Source organism: Podarcis liolepis (assembly GCF_965112155.1).
Source record: "Podarcis liolepis genome assembly, chromosome: 1".
In the NCBI taxonomy this organism is placed as follows: domain Eukaryota; kingdom Metazoa; phylum Chordata; class Lepidosauria; order Squamata; family Lacertidae; genus Podarcis; species Podarcis liolepis.
The window spans coordinates 41,240,412-41,263,113 of NC_139554.1; the positions used below are offsets into that span (position 1 = coordinate 41,240,412).

At 39.1% G+C, this 22,702-nt stretch overlaps 1 protein-coding gene across 1 annotated transcript in view; it reads left to right on the forward strand.

Annotated features, from left to right (window-relative positions):
• Positions 1 to 22,702, forward strand: part of RYR3 (ryanodine receptor 3) — a 279,454-nt gene that overhangs the window by 231,698 nt on the left and 25,054 nt on the right. Inside the window, exons 77-90 of the mRNA XM_083504663.1 lie at positions 2,451 to 2,547; positions 5,186 to 5,292; positions 6,054 to 6,105; positions 9,430 to 9,486; positions 10,095 to 10,194; positions 10,881 to 10,960; positions 11,571 to 11,647; positions 14,781 to 14,854; positions 15,092 to 15,109; positions 15,579 to 15,659; positions 16,237 to 16,325; positions 19,007 to 19,135; positions 19,918 to 20,022; positions 22,360 to 22,441. Coding sequence (XP_083360789.1) covers positions 2,451 to 2,547; positions 5,186 to 5,292; positions 6,054 to 6,105; positions 9,430 to 9,486; positions 10,095 to 10,194; positions 10,881 to 10,960; positions 11,571 to 11,647; positions 14,781 to 14,854; positions 15,092 to 15,109; positions 15,579 to 15,659; positions 16,237 to 16,325; positions 19,007 to 19,135; positions 19,918 to 20,022; positions 22,360 to 22,441 — 1,148 coding nt within the window. The remainder of the gene's footprint in view (positions 1 to 2,450; positions 2,548 to 5,185; positions 5,293 to 6,053; positions 6,106 to 9,429; positions 9,487 to 10,094; positions 10,195 to 10,880; positions 10,961 to 11,570; positions 11,648 to 14,780; positions 14,855 to 15,091; positions 15,110 to 15,578; positions 15,660 to 16,236; positions 16,326 to 19,006; positions 19,136 to 19,917; positions 20,023 to 22,359; positions 22,442 to 22,702) is intronic.

The window sequence follows — 22,702 nt, forward strand, 5'->3', positions numbered from 1 at the left end:
CCTCTTGCTTACGCACACACTTACTCCTTTCCCAGCCATGATATGATGTCATACTATGAGTTTGTACAATTTAATAAGGGATTCTGATTGGTCAGTCCAAGTTGAAAAAATAGCAGAAATTCTGGCAGTGAAGCACAAGAAATGAATTAAATAACAATTTATTGTATGCAATAATAAATGAAAGGTGCATATTCGATGTGTTATGTGTTTCCTAAAAATGACAGTGCTTAAGTTGTATTTGCTGTGAGTGTTTCTTTAAAAAGTATTGTTCTCCAGAGGTTCCTAGAAGATAGTCAGTAGTACCTTTGGGATGACATCCCCTATTGAAGCACACATGCTGAGCTAATCAATCTTCACTTCCTTTTGGAGGAGCACCAGTTTCCCAAACTGGCTCTGCTTCATGAGGCTCTGCTTGATGAGGCAACCGGCCATGCAAATCTGGAGCACATATGAGCCCAATTCACAAGCGGGCTTCTTCTTACATGCTTTTCTTTCTCTCTGCCTTTATTTTGAGTTATTTCCCCACTCTGCCTCTGACACTTCCTAGAAGGGCTAAGAGGCTCTCTATGAGGATTGAGGCTTGCACTTCAAAGGCCCTAGTTTTCCCACCCTCACTGCAGGTGGAAGAGGGACCAGGCCGCACAATGCTTCATCTCTTTGGTGGCACCCTTTGATCCTTATTGACCCATGGATCACCAGTGATGCCTCACCAAAGTCCAGGAAGAACAAGCTGCAACACATTCCCCTATTCCCAGTTCTAGGTCAATAGGATGGGTTGAGGTCTCTACCCCCTTGGTTGAAGTCAAGCAGCAACCATTTGGGACGTAGGGCTCCCATAATGCAATTCTGTCCCTGCCTTTGGCAGCCAGTTGCCATTAGCTCCCACTGATCTCAGTTTTTTCTTTTTTTCTTTTTCACTCCTTTAACCTACCTTGGGCCTTAAAATAGCATAGATAGCTTAGTCTGTGTCTTTTCTCCCTCAACCCATAGCTATGTTTTATTCCACTTCACTTTGCCTTTATTGCATGGCCAGGAGGAGACCCCTCAACCCCTGGCAACCCCTGGGAGGAATAATGACTCATGACAACGTGTTATGGGATTAAAATTGGCCACAACTTTATTAAACTTTCAGGTGTAGGGAGACCTTGGCATTGGGCGTTTATCCCTCCCAGTCCCCGGCCGGGAATCTGGGGGACATCAGGGTTATCCAAACTGTGTGGGGACTGGGCTGGCTCTGGAAATGTATGTTTAAGCAGAGAGCCCGCCCATTTCGCCACAACGCAGGGGAGAGCACTGACAACGTAATGGCGTATGGCCAGTGACTCCCCTCAACAAAATGCCTTTAACGGGGAACCCTGGGATCACCACCACAGGGGGGACGTGGGTCACCACTTCACGCCCCCACCCATTTAGGGAAGATAGACTAAAGGATTCTGGGGAGCCAGCTGAGAGCTCCCAGGTAGGTTCCGCCCTCATTGTGTGTGCAGGGCGGTCCTAATCCTACCTGGTCAACTCCCCTGGCAACACCTCCCCAGCTGGGATTGGTTAACTGTCTAAGGTTAGGCGGGAACCTCCAGGTACTCAGCTGGGGGAGGCAAAGCCAGTCTGACTTGCTGGGGATCATGTAGGGCCAGGGGGCTGCGCGCAACCACACAAAAAGCACCCCCCCATTTGAAGTGAGGAGCGGTCATTCTGTTGTTGTTTTCTTCCCTGAAGCACATCCTGCCACCTCTCCTTATGCTGCTCTCTGCTTTTTATTTTTCTTAAAAAAAAGCCGTTCTGTTTCCCTCTTCTTCATCAGTTCTTGGCTGAACTTCTGCTTGTTCTTCAGACGTCTTCTGCTCAGCCCAGATGAAGCTCTGAAGGACTTTCTGGTTGAATGCAGACGCAAACTTAAGGTGTTGCTCACTCACAAGAGAGATTACAAAAGGCCCAACAGGATGTCTTTTCCATATTTCTACAACCAGTCCTTTCATAACTTTAGAAGTGGAAAAAGGAGACTTTAAACCCAACAAATTGTAGAACAAACCACACCACACACCCCAGGTGCTCTGAGGTTATTTAGATTCTGTTGTATATGCAGTAGAATATGCAATAGAATGTGAAGATATGAAGGCTTTCCCCCTATACTCTGTATATCTATTGTAAGTTACATTCTGTGTAACTTAATTTCTGTCAAACATTGGGGAAATTGCTTATTTATTTTATTATTATTTTTATATCACCATCCAAGGATCTATCACAGGGCAGTTTACAATATAAAAACACAAAAATAAATACCATAGTAACAGACAAAAACAATGATCTGGGTTTTTAAAAAAATATTTACTGACCAATCAGAGGAACACAATTGTACAAAATCCATATGCTTACTAATCATTAACCACATAAGCTTTTATACTGTATTCCGTTTATCCCTCTTGATCTCACTTTCACCCCCCCCCTCCCAGGCACCGCTCTATTAACCTGTTCCTCCATGGTTATCAGAAATATTGGATAGAAACAGAGGAATATTCCTTTGAGGAGAAACTAGTTCAGGATTTGGCTGTAAGTACAGATATGGCTGGTCCCGGTTTCAAATGCCCACATTGATCCATATTATCTAACTATATATTTATATCTGTATCTATCTATATTAAAATGTGTATCACTCTTTTCCTATGCCAGAGTTAATGTTCTTAAACATATAAGGTATCAGGAAAGAAATAGCCAAGCTGTGCAGTATAACACTGATATATTCTGTGCATCCATGGACATAGCTATGGCTTATGCCAATATCCAAAATTGCTTTTTTATTTTTAAAAAAATATGGTTTGAACTAAAACTTATCATTGTTCTGCTTTGTTCAGCTTGGCAATTCCTATGTTTTAATTAGCATTTTCTTTGAAGGCTTAACACAATTAATGCTTCTTTGTGGTTTGGATTTTGGTTATTGCATAGCCCTCCTTTTTATTTTAACATTTCTAAGCTGTTATACAAGTTAATTTGGCTTTCTCCTGATACTCTAATAGAGTGGTATTCTAATGAACTATAAACTTGTATGACAGTATTAAGCAACAAAAGTTTCCTTCCATATATTAAAATTGGAATTATTTATGCTTCTACTTCACCTTTTATTAGAACTTAATTCTAATTAAGATAAGTATGTGCATGTATTTCTAAGCTTCAGACAGTTTTAGATGTCTTCTTTTTAACTGACAACCTAAGAAATGATTTAATTATTGTTTTATTTCTGTGTACATGTAAAATGATTCGTTCCCCTAGCTATCATTAATAGAGGTGGAGAAACCAAGTAATAGTTTTATTAGTTAATTACCTCTATTAGTTTGTAACCATTTCAACAGTTGATATGAAGTGGTATTAACCTATCACTGTGGGAAAAGTTTACTCACCTAAAATATTCCTTTTCTCTTAAAATACAAGTGCATTTCAGCTGTCCCTGATATAAACTGCATCCACACTAAGCATTGAGTGAGGGACCACCATTTTGCATTCTTTCACATTTTACAGGGCTCCTCATAACATTATCATCGGTTTGTAATTTTCCTAGTGCTCCTTCTGCCTTTTTCTTTTCTCACTGCAGAGAGTCTGGGTCCTTTTTAGAGGGATAGAAAAGCAGTGCAATACTTGTGAGTGTAGATGCTGCTTTTCCATCTTAAAGAGATGTGGTTTTGACATGGATAGTAAAGTTATCAGGCAGGTGAAGCTATCATATCTCATCTAACTCTTTGTAGTGGGCCAGTGGCAGAGCTTCATGCTCCGGCACCGGGGGTGGAGAGCAGGTGGGGGCGGGGCTGGTGCACGTCCTAGGGGCAGGGCACATGTCCTGGGGGTGGGGCACCGAGTACGGATGGGGGGCAGCCACGATGGAACCCCACCGGGATCGCGCCGCCGGGGGCGGTGCACTCCCCCACCCCACTCTTCTTCCGCCAGTGTAGTGGGCAACATTTTATAATCCCCTCAATTTTTAAATCACTTCGTAAATTAGTACTAAAATCCTTTTATGACTTGTTTTTTAAAAAAAACATACTAAAATGGCAGCAAAGATACGGTGCAGTGCTATAACACTACAGGATTGATTTTAAAAAGAAAAACGTATTCCTAGACTCTGCAGTTATAGCAAATTTTGTAGAATTAATATTTCCAGTCTATAATTCCAGTCCGAAATTGAACCAATAGCAATGAACAATCAGGCTCAAATTTGGTAAGTACCTAATGCTAAATAAATCAATGTTTTTAATTTTCAAAGTATTTCTTAGAATTACCCACCCAACTCCCAATTCACACAAACAGCTTTTTAAATCTTCTCTTCTAAATCCACAACGGATATGCCATGACCGTGGGAGTTGGCAGAACATAGCAGGATGAACATATAGGGAAAGTGCAATAGCTTCAATTGCCTGGAAAGTCAGTTGCAATTCTGTTTGAAGTTTACTGTAAAAGAGCAATGACTTAATAGTGCTAAGAACCCACCCATAGATTATTTAGTGTGTTGGAAAATATTGTACATAGGATTGTCTTTTGAAGATTGGCTTTGATGCTTTTACAGTTGAGTTGTCAGAGGTATTTGAGAAGCTATATAATTTGCGTGAGAGAGATCATATTATTGCATTTCTTGTAAGAGGTTGTGTGGATGGTTGTACATAAAGCCATGCATCATGGCAAGCAGAGAGAGAAATGGGCTACGCACTTCATTTGTCTGACCTAGGTGTGTGTTAGGCTTCATATGCTCTGAAGAAAGTGTAATTCTCATGAAGAGCGACAGCATCTAAGGGCTCAGAGACAGCTGCATTCTGCACAGAATAAAGTGCTCCCACCACCATCCATCTCAGATGACTCTCTAGGGTTGACTAAGAAGGCCCAATCCACGCTGTATAGACTTCAGAAATCATGGAATCGTGAGCCATAGAACTGATGTGCCATCAGTAGCACCTGTTGGGTTCCAGGGCTATCTAGGCAGGCCAGACAAATCAGACCCCTGAATAATAATGGGCATCTCATCAAAACCAGTGTGTTCCTATAACTAGTTACATTTCTTTATATACTTTGTTCAAAAACATTTATAAATGTACTGGTGTTATGTTAGAGAAGATCTTGTGACTCAAGATGGTTGGCTTGCGAAAGGTTTATTGCATTTCATTGCATTTCTTTTATTACTCATGTACCCAATATAATTATTGCACAGACTCCCCCACAAAAAAGTGAGGAGGAGGAGGAAGAAACTGAAAAACATCCTGATCCTCTTCATCAGATCATTCTTCATTTCAGCCGGAATGCTCTAACCGAACGAAGGTAACTGCACTTTATTCAATGCTATATTATAGACCCACCATCTTTTCTGCACCCTAAGTCGTCTCCCACTTCCAGAAACAGTTTGATTTCTTTAAAAACAAAAATAAAAACATGATCCATCAGGGCACTGCTCCATTTGTTTGGATGTCCCACATAGCCCATTGCTATAGTGCTGGAGGTGACAGTGGAGATTTCTGTTAACTAGAGAGAAAATGGTGGTCCTTTTTTGAGTAGTGTGTGGGAAGCTATTATTGTTAGGTGTGGGTGTTACTGTGCCACTTTTAAATGGTTTTAATCTTAAATAAGATTAAAGAGTAGATGTTAAAGTAAGAAGTAAGTCGATGTTAAAACTTTTAAGAAGTATGCCTGTTTAACAGTGAGATTACAACCTTCTCAAAATCCTCTTGTGGGAAGTCAATTTCATACCTGATACGATCACAGATAATCATCAGCACCATAGAAAATTCATGGTTGAAATATCTGGCTGCTTGCAAACACTTTTAGAGTACAATAGCAGATAAATAAATTCCACTCTTGTGAGGTACACAGATGTATTATTCAGTTGTGAATGCACATGGTAAATATATGTTTTAACAAAGAATTTGACAAAGTTCCTAACCTTATAAGGTTGTAAGATCGTATCATGGGATTTCAAGAAAATGAAAGTCTCTCTGCTTTGATGATTATTGGAACTGCAGCTTACTGCTGGCTTTTAAGTCCTCTTCAGAAGCTGTTTTAATAATACTTCCACTTTCTTACAGCAAATTGGAAAATGACCCTTTGTACACTTCATATTCAGCAATGATGGCAATGGTGAGTATCTAATTTCATTGTTAATTCTGCAGTGATGACAAAGGTGATTATGTACCCTAAAACAAATGCTCTAGTTCTTCAGCTGTTTTTTTCATAGATCTCTGTAATCTGTTTTTATCCTATTGACAGTTCAGCTGCCTGGTTTTAGTATTATACAAAATTTATACCTAATTTGAAACTATACCTTTGAAGCAGCTGCTTCTAATTCTATATAAGCTGTTTAAGGGGTATATTTAAGTTTTTGTTTAATTCCTAACTATGCAATTGAAACAGCAAGTTACACTTTCTATTTTAGCATTCTTGCTGTTTTCAACAGGTGAAGTTACATAAGTTCTGTTGATAGTTAAGAACTGATCCTGTCCTAAAAAAACTGGTGCCAGAACTCACCATAAACACCTCCCTTGTTCTCTTAGAATGTCAATGGCCCTGCTCTTGTCCATCATCAGCACAGTACTCATATGTGAAGGGATTCCCATAAGGCTTAATAGAGCCCCATTTCTCCCTCATACCCCCATGACACATGTACATATTCCATCTTGGAAGCAGAGCAAAACATTCCCTTAAAAGGGACTCATTTCTTGGAGGACAAAGAGCTATCCTCTTATGCCAAGGATACTTCTCTGAGGGCTGGACGGATCCTGGTAGCAAGTGATTTGATTATTAAGACCATAAATAGTTGAAAAGGTTGTTGTTGTTGCCCGTTGCCTAGGTAGCCTATTAGATAGTGCTTGGGGAGAAGTCAGTGGCTGTGGTGGATGGTTGGCACCAGTTACATAGGGAAGTGTAGTTATGAGGTCCTGGAAGCAAAATTTAGTTGCTGAGTAGGATGCTGAAAGCCAGGACGTCCAAGGTAACTCTGAAATCTTACCAGTCCAACATATGGGGTCAGCTAGACGGGTGCAGCATTTTAGTCACAAAGCATGGTTGAGATGGTCTTGGGATTAGGGGTTTGGAATTTTTCAGGCACTGGGGAACATTCTGGACAAGCCAAATTTGTAAAAAGGAAAAAAAGGGGGGGAGAGGACAACCTCCACTTAAACCAGGATGGAAACAGACTATTGATGTTTAAAATTGAAAGATGCCAAAGCAGCTTTTAAACTGGTTGAGAGAGGAAAGTCAACAGTGGCCGAGGAGGATCTGATTTGGAACAAATCTTCTGGGATGTAGGAGATAAAATTAAAGAATATTTAAACAGGGGAGATGTAGAATTAGGCATTAGGAGTGCAGGGGCACAGGATAGCAGTCAGAAAGGCCAAAGCACCACAGGTCAAAATGAGGGTATGCCTCATTTGCAATGCCCACATTTGGAGAACTTTATACAGTTCTCATTGCTTCACCTCAGAAAGATATCGCAGAATTGGAAAAGGTTCAGAAAAGGGCAAGCAAAATGATCAAGGGATTGGAGCGACTCCCTTGTGAAGAAAGATTGCAGCCTTTGGGACTTACGATACGATAATCTTTATTGTCATTGCCCCATACAGAACAACGAAATTGAATAATCTACATCAGACATTCAAAAACCAACAAGCCTGCTATCCGAACTATCCCAGCCTGGTTAACCTCTAAAAACTCTGATACCCCGTAATTGAATACAATATGCTCACATAGAGACTACCTTACACTTCATTTAAAACCAAAATTACATTTGGATAGAAACTGTTTCTCAGACGGCTAGCCCTAGTCTTTATAACCCTGTACCTTCTTCCAGAAGGAAGAATATTAACAAGAGAAGTTAATAAAAAGATTCAGGACATGGAGAAAGTGTGAAGAGAAACATTTTAATCCATGTCTTGTAACACGGGGACTTGTGGGGGGGGGGGGAGGAATGAAGCTCATTTTGGGATATTTGGGACAGATAAAAGAAAGTACTTTTTTACGCAGCACATATATGAAACTCACTCTTCTAGGAGGCAGTCTTGGTCACCAACTTGGATGTCTTTAAAGGATTAGACAAATTCATCGAGGATAAAGCTGTTAAAGGCTACTGGTCATGATGGCTATGTTCCATCTCCACTGACAGAAATTAGCCTTGCAGCTGACAGAGTGCTCTTGCATTCAGGTCCTGTCTTTGTGCTTTTCACAGGTTCCTGGTTAGTCACTGGGAGAACAGGCTGCCAAACTATATGGGCCAGTGGCCTGATCCACCCAGACCTTGTTCCTTTGCTTGGCCAATGAATGAATGCTTGAAGCTTGTGAGGAGGAGGAGGAGGAGGAGGAGGAGGGAAGAGGGACTTTGCTGTGTTTTATGGGAATAATATTTATTGGCAGACCAGCTTAAAAACTGTTAATCAGATTGAAAGACATCGTCAGGTTTAGAATACTGATTTAGGGCTTGAAAATAACCTCAGGTTTGGAAAGTTGCTAAAGATAGAGAATGACCATTCAGAGGAAATACTGATATATATCAGGCTTGATAGCATTATGATAGGAGACACAATTGAGCATTCCCAGGTAGAATGAATTCTGTGAATGGCTGTTGCCATGGGGATCAGAGAACACTGAGAGAGAAACCAACTGGAACAGAACCCTAAATGAGGGTTGGTTGGAAGATAGCTGGCTTTGTACACGGTTGGGACACTTACTCTGAGCTGCTAGGGATCTTAGCCTAATGTGGTATGAAAACAAAATATAATTACTGGAAGCCAGTTCATAAATTGAAAAGTGGAGTACCTGAGGCCAGTTGATAATACTGAGTTGACTAGCACAGGGTGGTGGAGAAGCCTTTTAGGACCAGTACCTCTGGAATATTTGTTTTGTTTGGCTGGAAAGATTGGGGATAAATCACTGTGTATAACTGCAAGTACAACATGTGAGAAAATAGGAAAGAGATGGGGGAAAGCAGGTGTAAAAGTTTTAGCCCTTTCTGATACTTCCACTCTCTTTTTTGCTGTCCACACCACGAAAACATATCTGTCCGCCATATACTTTTCTTGTCTGGGTACTTTACAATCATTGGCTAGGATGTAGGTGGGTGAGTTGGGGAAAATCTATATAATTTCTGACAAGGTTTGAAGATTTAGGATGAGCACGTTGTTTCATTCCTCTTGTGGGTGCTGGGTAGGAGGAAATAGTTCCCATATGTGTCTGCCTTCTAAGAAATTCAACTATTTGTTTCTTCTTAATGCATGTCTATAACTGTATTCATTGTCTGAGTCCTCTGTATGTGAAAGTCATAAACAATTTTTGGATAAAGGTTTAAGACTCTGCTTGGATATATTAAACCACTCTTTGACTTTATCTGCTCATTCAAAACACCAAAACCAAATAAATGTAAAATAGCACAGTTTAATTCAATCTGAACCTATTTCCTTCTAATGAGAAAAGAGCTGTCAGAGTGGAGAAAGTGATGATGATGAAGAAGAAAAAGAGAAGACATTTGAGGTGAGTTAACTTTTCTTAAAGTATAAACCTTTTGCCTAATGAGCTAGAGTAATGTGTTATTCAAACTTACCAGAAGTTAGAAAGTTTACTTAAACTCTCCCTGAGAACTGCATACATATTTATGAATGTCATTATGATTATGATAATATTTTCAGTTACTGCAAACAATGTTTGAGATTGATCCTGCCCTCATTTTTTATGATTTTTCCTCTTACCTTCTCTCCTACACTTCATTTTTTTCTACCTTTTGTTCCATACACCTGGAAAAGCTTCTTATCTTTCTTTTTAAATTCAAATTGTTCCTTCCATAGCTTTTATTTCATGCACATTATTACTCCAGTTGCAAGCGAAGTCTCATTATACAAAAGTGTTATGGAAAACTATTATAAAAATAAATACCAGATGTTGCTGCACTAGGGTTATTATTTGTCTGATGATCCAATTCACAGCTGATCTAGTCCTATTAATTATGGTTTAATGGGGTTGTGGGTGAATCTGTAAAACAGTCAGTTTAATATTTTTTACTCTTACTTACCTTTTGGCTACTAATGGCAGATACCATTATGTCAAGGAAACACAAATACTTCTGTCTGTATCTTCTCTCTTAGGAAAAAGAAATGGAAAAGCAAAAAACTCTTTATCAGCAATCTCGACTCCATGAACGAGGAGCAGCAGAGATGATATTACAGATGATTAGTGCCAGTAAAGGTAGCATTCCGTAAAATGTTATTCATTTGTTTCTTTGGAAATATGTTCCATTCTATCTGAAGGCCACAGAGGAGATGATAGTTGCACATTAAACATACTAATGTTAAAAAAGACAAAACATGTACAATAATAAATGACCACGCCATCCATGTGGGAGCTGCAAGAATATGTTGTACTGTGGAGCGCTCCTGTTTCTATCTGGCTGGCTTTTACTTTACTCTATTTCAGGATTCTCTGTTCTATTCCCCACCCATTGATTTTCCTTCCCTGCTCTCCAACAGTCAGCTTTCTGTGGCAGCTAGACATGCCCAGTCCTCATTGGGCTCTTTGGAATGGCTCCCTCCTGAGGATTCTTCTGAATAACAAATTGGACTCCTGCACCTTGACACATCCCCCTTGTGGATGGATGGTGCCTCTTTGACTAAATAAAGACCAGTGCTTAGATTCATTGCTATGAATATATATGATCTTTGGCGATTGTTAGTGACATTCGCTTCAGCTTTACTTTAGCTGGAATCAAAGGACGTGTGTGTGCACTGAGGTACAACAGTTCCACATATAGCAATGCTTTTAAACATTCAAAACTTTGAAAAGCATCTCAGGATGTGGAGTAAGGTGCTGCTGCTTAGAAATGTTTTTGGATAGTAATTACTTTACCATAAAATTATTCTGTTCTTGATTGACAGGTGAAATGGGACACATGGTAGTTGAAACTTTGAAACTTGGTATTGCTGTTCTAAATGGAGGAAACTCAGTTGTTCAACAGGTGGGCCATATTTGGATGTGATAGATCTGTATGCATGTTACTTTGATTTTGCTGCTGTTTTACTGTTAAAAGCATTGAGAAGTTGAATTACTACTTTTTTTTATCTTCAGTTTCTTTTTTTTTATAAAATTTTTATTTGTTTTACAAAATTTTTTAAAGACAAAACAAACACTTAAAAAGACATACACACACGTGTAGTTTCATAACATTTTTCATAAACCTCTTTTCCGGGACTCCCCCATACCCCCCCTTTCTGCATCCCAATGTCCAAAGTTTTTTTTTAGCAACTTCTAGATATTCCTTTCCAACCTCTGTCATCTTAATCTTTTCTATAATCTGATCTTATGTCACTGTATCCCTTTTTTTCCTGAAAATCTCGACATTCTAACATTCATCAAGTTTATAGTAGTCCTTAAGATATCTTTTAAATTTTCTCCATTCTTCTAGAAGTTGAATTACTACTGAGGAGAATTCAGTTATGTTTGGAGAATGACTTTTTTTTTTTTACAGAAAATTCTCTTTCTTTTTGCTTATGTCAAGTAAATTGGCAAATTCTTTACGCAAATAAGGAAAAACCAAATCTCTTTTTCTTTTGTTCAACCTTTTCCAGAAAATGTTGGACTATTTGAAGGAGAAAAAAGATGCTGGATTTTTTCAGAGTCTTTCTGGCTTAATGCAATCTTGCAGGTAAAGTCATGAAATATAACGATCTACTTCTAACTATATCAGCATGCCTATTTGTTTGTACAAGCTGGACATTTCCCTCTCTCCATGTAATATCTTCCAAGTGTTATGTGATGTGGGATTTAAATGCTAGTATGAGAGATAGCTATTGGCCAGCAACAATTCCTTCAATTGTGATATCTCCCCATTGTGATGACTAGAATCAATTATGGCTATATTCATAAATTTACTGCTTCAGACATGATTTTTCCACATGAACTTATATTTGTGGATAACTGGGTAGTATTGTGTATAGAAAAATATTAGAGACGAACTAGAAACACTGACAGCTGTTCATTGCCATGAGAAACCATGATTTATTGCAATGGAAATGAAACATGGAGCTAACTTTTTTCATTAAACCATAGTTTAGGTTAACCACAGTTTAGGGTTTAGAAATAATACTAAACTGTGACTAATCAAAAACGGAAGTGGAAGCTTTTGATCTTGCAGCTATGTCAAAGGAGGAAGAGAGAATGGGGAGGTTGAGGCTAAGTACGGATTGTTTTCTTTACAAAAAAAAGACATTTCTCATGACATCCAATGACAGCTAAGGTGCTGTTTATGTATTAGAACTCAAGGATATTCTTGACATAGTTTAGACAGCAAATTGCCCCATCCCAAATATTCATAATGTTAGTTGAATATATCTCTTAATTTGCTTTAATATCACTTGCAAGTAAATAGACTAGAAATTGTTTCATACTTCAACACATACATTTCAAAATGGATTTAGTAATATTTGCTCATTGCATCAATATGTTTCTCATACTGTGTATCTTTGTGGACAGCAGTACACACAGTGGGCATAATCATTGGCCACATGGATGATCTTGTGGCACTACTGTAACTGTAGATGAGGCATAATGCAAAAAGGCTGGGCCGTGCGATGGAGCAGCAAAAAAAGCAAATGCGACTATAGGCTGCGTCAACCAAGTATAGTGTCCCGATCAAGGGAAGTAATAGTACTGCTCTACTCTGCATTGGTTGGTCCTGTGTTTAAGAAGTTTAAGAAGCATATTGACAACCTGGAATGTGTGCAGAGGAGGGCCACCAGAATGATCAAGGGTCTGAGAACCAAGTCTTATGAAGAATGGTTGAGGAAGTTGGGTATGTTTAGCCTGGAGAAGATAAGACTGAGAGGTGATGTGTATGATTGTTGTTGTTTAGTTGTTTAGTCGTGTCCGACTCTTCATGACCCCATGGGATGTGTATGATAGCCATCTACAAATATCTGAAGGGCTCTCACATGGAAGATGGAGCAAGCTTGTTTTCTGCTGCTCCAGAGGCCAGGTCCCATACCAGTGGATTCAAATTCCAAGAAAGGAGATTCTGACTAAACAAGAAGAAAGTTATGTCCAGTGTACACTACAAATTGTCCTAGATGCTGTTGTACCATAACACCCTTGCTTTACCTACCTATCACTCCTAGGTAATATATCGATACTTATCGTGATCAAGGAATGTGTGCATGAACTTGCATTTTTCTCAGAAACTGCATCCGTTAAGTTATACGTGTTATTTAAAAAGCAGTGAGAATATTTGGTACATGCACTTTTCGCCCCTCTGACTTCTCATACCAAATCACCAGAGAGCTTTCTCATCTGAGGTGAATTTAAAGAGCAGCTTAGGTTTCCGTCAGAGGATTGGTTCTTTCTCCCCTCCTGTTTAAATCTTTGGTATTACATAACGATAAACAGCAACACCATTAAACAAACAAAAATTGGGGTGAAAGAAGTGGCCCCACAGCCACAGTCACATGACAGCTGAGCTAACGCAATAGTCTTTATTCTTATGGGTATAATATAAAACATTTCCTACCAGAGGTGAGACACTTCTCCTGTCTTTGCTGGAGTCCTTGACTATCTGCTATTACATTTCCCTTCTCCAGTGTAAGGCTTTTTCCTTTGGAGCCAGGAGGGCTTGCTAGCCATTGCACCTTTGAGTATTACTCTCAAACACTTGGAAACCCTCAAGGGAGTTTATCAAGTGTTTGATTCTGACACTTGAGACACGCAGTTGAAAATTTAGTTGACAACAGAGACGTGGTAATAACAGAAAGAGTTGGGGGTATATGTTTCTTGTCTTCATGGTAGAGATGCTATATCAAGTCTGGGCGTTGTAGGTTGTTACTGAAATAAATATTTGCTTATCCCGCCCCCCGCCCCCTCAAAATTGTGTTCACTAACATTTACCCAGTGTGGCCTAATTCCAAATAAATGGGCCTTAGACTGCACTGCTGAACAAACATATCTAGGAATAAGCCCTATTGAACTCAATGATTCTAACCTATGAGAAGAATACAAAGAATTTCTCTGTCAACACAGTAATTGTACACTATCCTAATCCCCTCATCTTTGCATGGGGGTTAAGATATGGCAGATGCTTCAACAGCCTTGCTTGCGGGTAGCTCTGCAGTTGCGAAGGTTCCTGCTGCACCGTTGGGGAGGAAGCTACTACTGGCAATAGGGTCAGGATGTCTGAAGTTTTAGATCCAGTGGATCCAAAGTCCCAGGGAGCCCCTCAGCTACCCCAGCCTGGAGCTGGCACAGTATTTTCTTTAAACAACAACACCCAGCCTCCTCCTGCCTTGGCCAGCATAAGCAGGCACAACCAGATCCAGCAGGTCTTCCCTGCTGCTCCATAGCCAGAGATTCAGATTCTTCTGTTAATTTGATATTTAAAAGTGTGTGGGTTTCCTAAGAATATTATGTCTTCACCAAATGGTGGTAATTATAATGGAAAAGAAGCCAACTTCAACGTGATTTGAAAGAGTGAAGAGGAAACATTATTCTTAAGGTATATTCCGTTCCTTTTCATCTCAACATATCCACGCAGTCGCTTGCCCCGATATCCATAGATGGAATATTTTCAAGCAGGCATGTGTTATGGAGGGAACTTGGACCTCTTACAGATCAGTGAGGTCATCCACCACCTTCGGTAGTGCTAAAATTTCAACCGTCACCTTCCCCCTTTTAAAACCTTTATAACTCATTTTTTACTGTTTGTATGTTTTGCTTGTTGTATGCCAGCAGTTCAGGGTTTCTGTTGCTAATAGATACAGCAATCCTTTCTGAATTGTCTTTTTCTTAAAAAGTGTTCTTGACTTGAATGCCTTTGAGAGACAAAATAAAGCAGAAGGCCTTGGAATGGTTACTGAAGAAGGAACACGTAAGTATACTCATACTTCTAATTCACATAAGGATTACACTTCATTTCCCCCCTTTTAATACCAAATTGGTTGGGTCTTTTGAAAGTTTCTTCTGTTGATAGCCTTGTTAAAATAATATAGCATTATACTATTATGGTTTTTTTTATATTTTTTCTAGAGAAACAGTTAAACGAAAGATATTGTGTAACTTATAACTTGCTTATCCTATATTATTATTATTTTTCTTTGATCCACAGTCATCGTACGTGAGCGTGGTATGTTTGGGTTTACAGCTTTTGATGCTATTGTGTGTTGCAAACAGAGAAAGAAATCTTCTTTAATTGCATCTTTCCAGACACCCTTTAGGTTTAGTTTCATGGTCTGCAGCCGGTTGCGTGTTGAGCTTGGAGAATCAAGTTGATGCTTAATTAAAGAAGTGTCTTTCATATTTAAGGCATGGTTTGATAATGACTAACCATTTCCTATTAGATCTTTAGTCCTGTAGTTTTGATCATGAATGCTTTGGAGTGCTAAATATTTGGCTTTGCTTTTTTCTGTTTCATAGTTTATTTTTTATCATTCTCTCCAGTACATTTCTTTTTTACAATTACTGTAAATCAGCTTACAGTATTTGCTTTTTATTGAAATCACTTAGTTTGAAGGATGCTGTTGGAAGACTATCTGTTCTGCATGTTTTGGAAATGACTGATGACTGCATAATTCATTGTACTGTATATTTTCAAGGTGAGAAAGTACTACAGAATGATGAGTTTACTAAAGATCTGTTTAGATTTTTACAACTGCTGTGTGAAGGTCATAACAATGGTAAGTGTTCTGAGAAATTTATTGTTTCATTGAAATCCTTCATTGAAAGGACTAACAATACAATACATTTTTCTTTTAAACTGATTTTCGGTCCTTTAGCAGAGGGAATTAATTAATCAGTTTCTCAGATAAAATGGTACCTCAGAATTCTCAAAAAATATTTTTAACATATAATAGTTGTTTCTAACTGGAAATCAAATTGCCATTTTATAAATTATGCATATTTTAAGTGGCAAAATAATCTGTGTAGGAGGAAATGCAAATGCTATTTCTGATAGTTCTTGCTTAAGAAAGAATACTGCCTTACTATTAAGAATGTTTCTGTGGTTGTATCCATCAGCTACAGTTGCTGAGCAATTCAGATTTTTCATTTTCTATATCAGGGGCAATGTGGACTCCAGCTCCCATAATCCCCAACCCTTAGCCATTCTGGTTGATGCTGAAAGGAGTTGAACCCAAGCACATCTGGAGGGAACCACGTTGCCCACTGCTGTTCCATAGGAACACAAATACAGAAATACTGTAATAATATTTCCATAGCTTGCATTTACTCACCCCCTTTTATTTTAATTTTCAGATTTTCAGAACTACCTGCGCACTCAGATGGGCAATACCACCACAGTTAATATTATTATTAGCACAGTTGATTATCTTTTGCGTCTTCAGGTAAGTTGGAGAGTTATTTTAATTCAATTTCACTTCCTACTTTAGAAAGTCTCCATATTGAGATAGACTTTGGGGTTTCACTACTGTTTCTGGTTCTGTTCTCCTCTTTTCCTGAAGAGCTCCCATGACACTGGGCCAGTTCGCATGGAACCATCCAACACAAATATAATTATTACTGTATTCAAAACAAAAATTCAAAAGAGGTTACATGCAAACTCTCTTAGGGATTATTGTAGAGCGCAAAGTTTTCCTAGGGGCTTGAGAATGAACAAGATTCTAATGATGCTTATCATTGTGGATGTTAAGGTGAAATTGATATCTATATTGAAGAAGTAATGACATTTTGTCTACTTTATTGTAAACTTCTTTTTATCACCAATATATTGTTGTTACAGCCATGCACCTTCAGCAGCTCTTTGTGGTTATCATATAGTATTGTGTCCATGTGATTTAGTTGGAATGAGCTCCCATTGCTCTGTCCCAGCTTCTGCCAACCTAGCAGTTTGAAAGCACACTAGTACAAGTAGATAAATAGGTACTGCTGTGGCGGGAAGGTAAACGGTGTTTCCATGTGCTCTGGCTTCTATCATGGTGTTCCATTGCACCAGAAGCGGTTTAGTCATGCTGGTCACAAGACCCAGAAAGCTGTCTGTGGACAAATGCTGGCTCCCTTGGCCTGAAAAACGAGATGAGCATTGCCTTTGACCATAGTCGCCTTTGACTGGACTTAACCATCCAGGGGTCCAGTTACAGATAGGTAGCCGTGTTGGTCTGCCATAGTCAAAATTAAAAAAATCCTTCCAGTAGCACCTTAAAGACCAACTAAGTTAGTTCTTGGTATGAGCTTTCGTGTGCATGCACACTTCTTCAGATACACTGAAACCTATTGCAGTCGTTAAGAGTCGTCAACAGGCTCATCTCAGCTATCTGCCAATCTCCCATTCCCACCACCCTTCTGAGTAATACCCCTCCCCACCTTCTCTCTATATAGAAGGATCTGGCAACTTCTGTTTCAGTGTATCTGAAGAAGTGTGCATGCACACGAAAGCTCATACCAAGAACTAACTTAGTTGGTCTTTAAGGTGCTACTGGAAGGATTTTTTTTATTTCATCCAGGGGTCCTTTACCTTTTTCTTTAGTTGGAGTGCAACAACACCTGGACTGCCACTGGTCCCATGCCATACTCACCCTGCCCAGTCTAGAGGCATAGTGACTGAGAAAAGTGAATTTAAAGGTTTTTTATTCCTCAGTGGTGTTTGCAGTGGGTGTGAGGGAGAAATAAGGCCACAACTTTACTAACCAAGCTTCCATCTGATATGGAATTGATTAGAACTGCTGAACAGATTCTCAGCGGTTACTGTCTTCTTTGAGCAACTCTCAGAAGAGAAAGAAAAGCTAACCCTTTGGCAATGTTGATTACCTCTGAAGTGGGCAGTTCCCTGCAAATGCAAACCTACACATATCTACTCAGAAGAAAGCCACATTGAATTTAGTGGGCATTGTTCCAAGGGAAGTTGGTATATGATTTTAGTCTGAGATTAGCTATACGAACTTTTTCGAAAGTTGATAAGAAACTATGGACTTGCAGGTTAGGGTGGTTTGAATGTCTCATAGACAGGGTGCCCTTGTTCTTGCAGGTTTTGCAGAGGCATATGGTTGGTGTCAGGGAAGAGTTAGAAGTTTCCAGTTTCTCAGAGGGAGAAAGCATTCCCCAAGGGGGGGGGGGACAGGAACAGGGAGGGACATGATGTTCCCAGGAAAGGCAAGGGTTAAGTTCTAGCTCAAATTCGGAGGAGGGGAGATATAAGCTAGCTCTAGTGAGGAGAAATAAAAAAATTCCTTCCAGTAGCACCTTAAAGACCAACTAAGTTAGTTCTTGGTATGAGCTTTCGTGTGCATGCACACTTCTTCTTTAGACTACTCTAGTGAGGAGGTTAGGGGGGGGGGAAACAGGAAAGCGAAAGGAAGGGCACATTCAACATTTTGAGAGTGGCTGGTCATGAGAAGCAGAGCTCAGAAGGTATCTGAAATAAGTGACTCTGAGGAATAATAGTTAAGAACCGTTTATAAGATTGTTTTGTTACTATGCAATAAAAAGTTATAAAAGAACAAGAAGCATTTGTTGGGTTGTTGAAGAGGACAACGACCAGTCCTGACAGTTGGCCACTGTGGAAATAGAATGCTGGGCTAGATGAGCAATTGGCTTGTTATGATTTTATGTCCTGATATCAAATGCAAAGGTAGCTGTGTTGATTCATAGGTATTATAGAAACTTTGTAACATATTAGTCCAACGAGGAGGGGATTGAAGTAGGGGATTAAGTTAATCTCTTGTAACTATAGATAAACTATGGCCCATTTCTTTCACCCTTGTTGAAGGGGTTGGATCACTGCTTGGTTAAGCCACTGCTGAAAAGAGCAGATACCCTTCAGTCATGCCCTAAAACTATCCTGTTCTCCCAAGTGTTTGATGACTAAAAATATAAATATACTTATTTATTTGCTGTCTATACTGTTGCTGTTCTGTGTATGTTTATTATTCATTTGTGCTTGATTATAAAATCTGAGCATTGACCCTTTGACTAATAGCATTTTCCATAGATATATATTTTTATATTTGATGCAGTTTGATTAGGCCCTCACAAAACATAGGGGGAAAACCCACCTATTGTTTATTCTTAGGAATCAATCAGTGACTTCTACTGGTACTACTCTGGAAAAGATATCATTGATGAATCTGGACAACGTAATTTCTCTAAAGCATTGGCTGTGACCAAACAGATTTTTAATTCACTTACTGAATATATCCAGGTAAGTAGCACGTTGTTTCTCTATGTTTCGTGTTGTGTACATGGGTGTGTATGTGAAAGAACTGCATGGATTATAAAAGCAACAGGTCTGCCCAGGCTGTGCTCAGTAGAATTTCATGGTCACCAGCTGTAGAAGAGGCTCTCTATATACAATAGGGGGGATATCTGCAGACAAATGATTCACAGTGCTTGATTCTAACCGTGTCTCTTCCACAATACCTATGATGAAAAGGAAAGAAAACATAGACATTATATGTCTTCAGTCACCTGCTGGGTCCCCTTGCAGGAATACTGCTCCTTCTGACCAGCAGCTTAGATCAGAAGTGTAGCAAGAATCCATTCTTGTGGCCCAGTTGTTAGCAATGATTTTGTAGTGCAAACCGTCACCCCTAGAGTGATCAGCCCACACCTTCTTATATATATAGGGCTCACATTCAGAAAGGTTTGCAGATAGTTTCCCTGCTGCTTCACACTCCGCTAACATATTTCCTCTCTGCATGACTTCTGTTGTGTCTCCTGATCTGCTGATGGTGCTCTTTATATTCACGGCCTCCCACACTTCCACCCCCTTTCATTTTGTCCAACATCCATTCTGCTTCTTCATCTGCCTCAAACAAATAAAAAATTGCTCAAATAAAAATGTAATATATCTTTTTTTAGTTTTCAAATACATTAAATTGTGTACAAAATAATTTTTGTGACTGTGCATATCTTTTATCAACTTTTTGTTTATCAGACCAGCTGCTTGAAATAGAAATTTAAAGCATTTCCCCTTAATTTTAGGGTCCTTGCATTGGAAACCAGCAGAGCTTGGCTCACAGTAGACTGTGGGATGCAGTTGTTGGCTTCCTTCATGTTTTTGCTAATATGCAAATGAAACTTTCACAGGTAAATTGTGTTTGCTTATTTATTTATTTCACAAGATTTTTATATACCGCTTGATTGTAATAAAACCTAAAAGCGGCTCACAAAATTAATTTGATAAAGAATGGGACATCTTTGCAGAATATATCTATATCTATATCTATATCTATATCTATATCTATATCTATATCTATATCTATATCTATATCTATATCTATATCTATATCTATATCTATATCTATATATCTCTATCTCTATATATCTCTATCTATATATCTCTATCTATATCTATATCTATATCTATATCTATATCTATATCTATATCTATATCTATATCTATATCTATATCTATATCTATATCTATATCTATATCTATATCTCAATCAATCAAGGCATGAGCTGTGTAATTTAAGGACATTAACTTGTAACATAGTTGATTGATGTTGTTATTCAAAGTCACATTATAGGCATTCGATTCCTAAAGCTTTATTGGAGTTACGTTGTCAGGAGTGGCTTGCCTAGCGGGGTGAAGACATAGCAATAGCCTCCAGGCAGCGCCACTGGTGCCATTTACCATGGAGTGGAGGGTTAATGTGGTGGCAAACTTGGGACTGTGCAGACGCACCAGAGTACACTCCAGTGTAGCACAGCCCCACAGCCTTGCCACTCCCTTGCCCTTCCTATTATGGTAATGCTGGGCAGCTAATGCTAAGGCTCTGCCCTACTTGGAGAGCTGCTCCTGTTTATTGTGTTGCACCAGTGTTAAGCTTAATTTCTACTGGCCAATTTAAGACATCCATCTGAAGCTTAAGCAACATGGCTTGCGAAACTGGGAATGAGTACCAGGGCCACATACTCCTTCCTTGACCTTCCCTGCCATTCCCCCTCCTCCATACGCTGGATTGGGCACCAATCCCCCCAAAAGAGTTCTTAAATGGGAGACTTAGCAGGGAGAGAGGAAGAGAAATGACTAGTAGAGGAAGGGAAGCAAGAGAGCTAGAATATGAGACATTAAACTCATTAATTCTCATAGCATTTTGATGTAGGCCCCACTTATCTCATGCAGATACTAAGGTTTTTATAAATCTGTATAAAATTTCACATTGATACATGTCTGCAAGCCACAACATGCTCTATACTTACAGGACCAGGCACTGTCGTCAAGCTATCCCCCTTTAGCTTATTCCATGCTGCCTGCCTTGTGTCCTTTATTAATTCTACCCATTTCATCTACATGCCATATATTGTAGTTTGTTCTTAGATATGGGGATGGGGGTGGCTGACAAATACATCAGATTATAATAACAAATAAAGTATAATTACATGGATAATTATATATTTTTTCTCATTCAAATGTGTGTTGATTAGAACAAATTACAATTTATTTGGGAGGACTTTGATCCACAATCACAATGGCACTCTTTGGAAGTAGCAGCTCTATGGGATCATTGCTTTCTGCTGTACATATCACTGAATTTGTGGGTGTTGGACTGCTGCTCAGTTATGGAATTCTGCACCCTCACAAAATGCAAAATGGTATATATACATGCATCAATGGATCAAGTATACATTCTAAGTCTACATTCTAAGGTTGCAGGCATTTGCACACTTTCTTTGGAGTCACTCCTCCAGAACTTAATATAATTTACATAAAATATGCATGATATCACCCATCTGTAAATGTCCATATTCCCTTGCATATTTATATTTGTGGCAGCAACATGATCTGAGGGAATATGCTGTTCATAACCTTGGAGAAGTGATGATTTTCTTTTAGGTGGCTTTTTAGGCGGTCAAGCAGAGATGACTGCTCAAGAAACAGGGGGGGGGGCATGATTTCTCCTCCTGCCTGCAACCTCCAGCCTTCTGAAACAGACTTTCAGAGGATATGGGGGGGGGGAGGAATAGCTCTCCTTCTATGAGAGGAAAGTTCCATTTGCAGAAATTCACTGGTGGGATCTCTCAGATCCCACACTGTGAATCATTGTGATATTTGTGTTCATTCTAGGTGTCCTTCAAGTGGTACCGTATCATAGTGATAGAACATATGTTTGTTTATAAATTCATTTCTGCTCTTCCTCTTGGCTCCCAAAGTAGCTTTGCATGCTGATGGTTCCAAGTTCAGTCCCTGGAATCTAGAGTGAAAAGGAGTAGGTAACAGGTGATGGGACAGATCTTTGTCTGAGACACTGCAGAATTGCTAGTCCATACCAGACTAGTCAGCTTCCAATGTTTTGAATATCCTCTTAAACCTATTGACCACTGTTGAGCACAGAGCCAGACTCACATAAGGCTTCCATTTACTAGATTGTGAATATTGTCTTTAGATTTATTTTATTGTTTATTCTATTTGTACTCTAGGATTCGAGTCAGATTGAGTTGCTGAAGGAGCTACTAGATCTTCTGAAGGATATGGTGGTGATGCTCTTGTCACTACTTGAAGGTTGAATCTTTTTTAAAAAGTTATTGCTATGCAATTCAAACATCAACATCATTTTTAATATGTAGAGTTTATCCTTAATTTATATTCAGACCGTCACAATAATTCTACTTGGTAATTTGGATGGATGAATGAAATTTTATTGTCTAAAGCCATAGACCACCACTGCAGATAATTCTAAATAAGAGATGGGCATAAATTTAGTTGTGCAATAATACTGAACTGTAGTTCTCAACCATGGGTACATTTAAAACAAACTTATAA